This window comes from Dromiciops gliroides, chromosome 6 (assembly GCF_019393635.1).
Source record: "Dromiciops gliroides isolate mDroGli1 chromosome 6, mDroGli1.pri, whole genome shotgun sequence".
Taxonomy (NCBI): domain Eukaryota; kingdom Metazoa; phylum Chordata; class Mammalia; order Microbiotheria; family Microbiotheriidae; genus Dromiciops; species Dromiciops gliroides.
In genome coordinates this window covers 18,166,274-18,171,678 of record NC_057866.1, presented here as the reverse complement: position 1 = coordinate 18,171,678, position 5,405 = coordinate 18,166,274, and the positions used below count along the sequence as shown (strand labels likewise).

At 38.9% G+C, this 5,405-nt stretch overlaps 1 protein-coding gene across 1 annotated transcript; it reads left to right on the top strand.

Annotated features, from left to right (window-relative positions):
• Positions 1–695: 695 nt before the first annotated feature.
• LOC122731850 (putative olfactory receptor 2W6) lies at positions 696–1,631 on the top strand. Its single transcript, XM_043972112.1, has one exon. The coding sequence runs from the start codon at positions 696–698 to the stop codon at positions 1,629–1,631; it is 936 nt and encodes a 311-aa protein (XP_043828047.1).
• Positions 1,632–5,405: the final 3,774 nt, after the last annotated feature.

Sequence of the window (5,405 nt, the reverse complement as noted above, 5' to 3'; positions counted from 1 at the left end):
ACTACATATGTATATAGATGGTTTGCTAAATTACTTCATTGGCTGTACTCAGGAATTTTGCTTGTTTTTTCTTCAGGGTTCCTGGAGACTAAAAATGGAGCCACCAACCAAAGTATGATGCCAGGTGCTGTGAGATACAAAAGAATGATAAGAATCCCTGTCCTTAAAGAGCTTGTCACCTGGTAGGGGACATAAGCTTATTTTATTCTATATCCTCTTATATTGTTCATTTGGTTTAGACTATATGAGACTTATTACAAATAATTTAATAATTCAGAGAAGGGAAAGTTGGATGTGAGTAGATAAAGTTTTGTAAGGCTTCATGGAAGGGAGGAGACTTAAGAAGGATTTTGAAGGATAGGCAAAAAGATGTGTAAGACATTCCTATCATCTTTCTTATTATGTGTTATTTTTTGAATGTTAAGTATATTTAGTTTAGCATTCATGTTTACAGTTTGATAGGAAAATAATTTCCTAACTCTAACATGGAAAAGAAAACCTTAAAAATCATTGCAAACTTCAAACTCTTTGCAGAATGCTAAAGCAAAAGTCCACCCATGGTTCTTATTTGTAATCTCTTTGTCTACAATGTGTTGTGTGGGGTGTTTCCTTTTCAGACTAGGTAAGGTTGATTGATCCTTTGAAGGGAAGCTGCCTCTTCCTCTGGGAGAAATTTAGTTGACTGAATAACCAATATGGTAGAGGCAAATATAACCTTTGTGACTGAATTAATTTTCTTGGGGCTCTCTTCTCAACCAAGGAATCAACTCATCCTTTTCATCATGTTTTTATTGTTCTACTTATTAACAGTGCTTGGCAATCTCATTATCATCACAGTAATCCAGATTGAACCCCGCCTCCAGACTCCCATGTACTTTTTCCTGACTAACTTGGCCTTCTTAGATATCTGTTATACCACCACCAGTGTCCCACAAATGCTTTCCAATATGGTAGGGAAGAAAAAGACAATCTCTTTTACTGGCTGTGGGATCCAGATGTACTTCTCCCTCTCCTTTGGGATGATTGAATGCATCCTCTTGGGGGTCATGGCATATGACAGATATGCTGCTATTTGTGCCCCCTTACACTACACCGTCATTATGAACAAGTGCACTTGTACTCACATGGTCATCATTTCCTGGACTAGCAGTTTCCTGAGTTCTATGGTGATCACTGTCCTTACTATGAGTTTGCCTTACTGTGGGCCTAATGTGCTGAACCACTTCTTCTGTGAAGTGCCCACAGTACTGAGGTTGGCCTGTATAGACACCTCTGTCATAGAGCTGGTAGTGTTCATCTTTAGCATCATAATTATCTTTATCCCATTCCTTTTCATTGTCATCTCCTATGCTCACATCCTCCTGTCAGTCCTCAGGATGTGCTCTGCAGCAGGAAGGCACAAAGCATTGTCCACCTGTGCCTCCCATCTGACTGTGTTGGCTCTGTACTATGGGACAGCCATCTTCATGTACATGCAACCTCAGTCCAAGTCGTCCAGGTCTGGGGGGAAGATCATTGCTCTTTTCTACACTGTTATTGCACCGTTGCTCAACCCCCTGATATACAGCTTAAGGAACCAGGATGTGAAAAAGGCCTTGAGAAAAGCCTTGAGCAAACATAGCCTGGCATAGTGGATAGAGACTGGCTCAAAAGACCTTGCCTTGAATGTTGGCTCAGACACTTATTGTGTGAACTTGGAAAACTATTTCCTCTCTTGTAGGGGAGTGGTACAGTGGCCTTTGGAGTGGTACTCTAAGGGAAAAGCTTATAACTTTCCATTCCTTCCTAATAAAGAGAAATTGAACTCTCATACTAAAAGGGGCCTATAGCTTAACCCTGGACTGAATGGCTTTTTAAAATGTGCTATTTACAACTTTGTGAAGTAGGCAGTGCCGATATTAATTGAGAGGAGACTGAAGCAGAGAGAAATTGGGTGACTTGCCTAGAACTGCAAAATGAGTGATGGGCAAAGTGAAGTGTCCTTATGGATGAGGTGTCTTGGGCTCAGGGAAATGTTCAGGGCCACAAAGCCAGAAAGCGTCAGCATCAAACTCAGATTTCCTGATGCTTAGCCCAGTACACTTTCCACTAAAGGACAACAGCCTCTTGTATCACTTAATTGATAGTATCTTCATTTGGTACATAGAGAATTACCATGAGATAATATAAAGATATGCTATGACAAGAGATAGGAGACTTGGTTTTGACCAATCTCTCTCTCTCTCTCTCTCTCTCTCTCTCTCTCTCTCTCTCTCTCTCACACACACACACACACACACACACACACACACACACCTTTACTTGTTGTCTGAAACAGTAAAACTGTTCACTGTTCTGTGTCTCAATTTCTCCATCTTCAGAATAAGGATCACAGTGTTTTATTAAATATTCCACAGCGATGTCAAGAGTAAAGCTTTATAGGGGCAGCTAGGTGGCGCAGTGGATAAAGCACCAGCCCTGGATTCAGGAGGACCTGAGTTCAAATCTGGCCTCAGACACTTGACACTTACTAGCTGTGTGACCCCGGGCAAGTCACTTAACCCCCATTGCCTCACCAAAAAAAAATAAAAAAAGAAATCTTTATAAACATCAAACCACCATGTAAATATAAATGTGAACTTACTTTGTCTTATAGACAGAAATCTTTTTGAGGACAAGGATTATTTTGTTTATATCTTTGTATCCCTAGGGAAATATATAGTAGAGGAATTAATTGTTCTTTAAATGTTTAGTAGAATTCACTTCTGATTCCATCTTGTTCTGGGTTTTTTTTTTCTTTAGGGAGGTCATTGAGGTCTTGTTTCATTCCCCCTGCCCCCAACCAAGATAGGGTTATTTAAGTATTCTGTTTCATCTTCTGTTAATCTTCTGTTAGAAGATACATATTGAAAACTCATAATTTTCTTCTGAAACTGTTTTCAAAGCAGTTTCTCCTTGTAGGTTGGAGGCTATGGCTATTTTGTGAATACGTGGTAAGGCAAAAAATGTTTCTTATTTATTCACATGGTCATTCTTTCTTTATCACTGACCCTTGACCCTATCAAGTTAAAACAATATTTGGAATTATGGTACAGAGGAATAAATGGGAAAGAACAATACGAGGAAGCAAGAAATTTGTTGGTGACACTTAAAAGTAATGGAACAGTTAAAGCTCTATAAAGAAGACCCTGAAACATTAGGCAGTACCAGAATATGAGCGAGTCTGGTCGCTAATGGATAAGTAAGAGACTTGCCTCTGGAAACAGTGCAAAGACCATTGGATTTCAAAACAAAGGGCCTAGATTCGAATTGTGGCTCTCTGGTGATTATATGATGTTGAGAAAGTCAAATCATTTTCCATGTCTTCTGTAATTGAAGAGGGTTAGGGGGCTTACTTGGATTGGTTTCTTAAGATCCTTACTAGTCTTCAATCCACAATGAAAAATATAAGCTACAATAGCAATATTTATGTTTGAGAATTGCTGAGGTCATTCCCTACACCAGGGGGTTCTTAAACTTTTCTTTTTTAATGACATGGACCCTTTCAGCTATTGGCTGAAGCCTAATGATCCCTTCACAGAATAATGCTTTTAAAAGCATAAAACTATATTTGATATACAATACATAGGAAACCGATTATATTGAAATAGTCATAAGAATGTATTTTTATTTTTAAAAAACAAGTTCATGGACCCCATATTAACAAGTGTTTTTATCTCAATGAAAAAGCATTTACTTAGCTCTTACTAAGTGCAAAAAAACCCAAACCTTACTAAGATCTGGGGATACAATAGAAAAGTAAGATAGTTCCTACTCTTGAAGAGTTGCTATTTAAATGGGGAGGGGATGGGCAGAGAAGATAACAAATGCAGAAGGTTACATCTGCAAGTGAGGTGGAATGGGATCACGAACCTTACTTAGAATGAAGCAGCTAAGCATATGGTGATATATTTTCTTTAATTTAATTTCATTAAGAGATCTTACCAACTTCTAGTGTTGGACAATTTGACATTTCCAAGGACTTAGGGTGCATGAACTTTATTTTTGATGTCCTGAGTAGCTGTGACTGGAAAAGCCACAGAAGCAGTTGTCAGGCTATATGAGGTAGCACTTCCCTGGATGATGGCTGAGACCTGGCCTGGAAACACTAATGATCTGTGGTCAACTGTGCTCAGGCTAATCTGCTCATCAGAGGCATCTGCTGATTGGTTGTTTTGGGAGATGGTGAGGAAGGTGAGCCTCCTTTCCACAATGATTTCTCTACTTAATAGCTGTGAGGACTGTTCTAGAAGCAAGACAAGTGGTCTTGGAAGCCCTGAAATGGAGTCAGGAAGACCTGACTTCATATCTGACCTCAGACACTCAATAACCATAAGACCCTATACAAGTCACTTAACCTCTGTCTGCCTCAGTTTCTCCATTTGGAAATGGGCATAATAATAACCACCTCAAAAAGTTGTAAAGATAAAAGAAAATATCTATAAAAACCCTTTGCTAACTTTAAAGTAGCATGTAAGTGCTAGATTGTATTTTTTTCAAGAATTCTCTTCAAGTTTCCTCACAAAATAAAGCTTAAATCAGTTCTCTCACGAAATGAGTTCTTTTATTTTTTCCTCTGCAGTCTTTCAACAAGTATCACAGTTCACAGGATCTTCAGAATCTCAGTTTAACTCTCTCTCTCCTCACAGATTCATCAAAATACAGTTAAGCCAAAATTACTCAATCCTAAAGCTAGTATAAGAGGAGCATCAGTGCCTGTGGGAAAGTCTGATGAAACTGGAGTCACATTTGGTATGTAAACTCATCAAGGGCCTTAAGTCTTTCTTGCCTTTGTACAGAGCAGAGGGTTTTGTGGTAGGCACTAGGCGCTTCACTATGTTTCTCAAACACAGAGTGAATGAAATCAATTACCAACAAAATTCCTCTATGGTCATTAAGTGGAATGTGAGTGCTTCGGTTTTTTTTTTTCTTCATTTCTCACCTACTCTTTGGGATAGACTTCTCAGGTGAAGTGGGGATAAAACATGAGTTGTAGATATAATTGGGAAGGGCTGTGACTCTCTGTGTATGTGTAATTAGTTCTCTCTTTCTCAGTCTCCAAGTTACTGCTTCCCTGCACTGGGGTGATTGGAAGTTCCCAGAAATAGGAACATACCAGAGCCCTAACTTTATGCCAAAGTAAGAGCAAGATCTTCCTGGAATGCAAAAGGAATGAGGTGAACAATAAACAGGGCAGTGTTGTGGATAGAACACACATTCTAAAGTGACCTACAAGTCCCAAGGCTTATTTCCCTATTGAGTCCGATGTTTATGAGTTTGAGTGATTTTTGTTGAAGTTGCTTCACTAATTTCTCTCTGGTTGATCTTCTTCAATTAACCTCCAAAGATGAATGAAATTCTCTGTTGTAACTGACTATACCCTAATG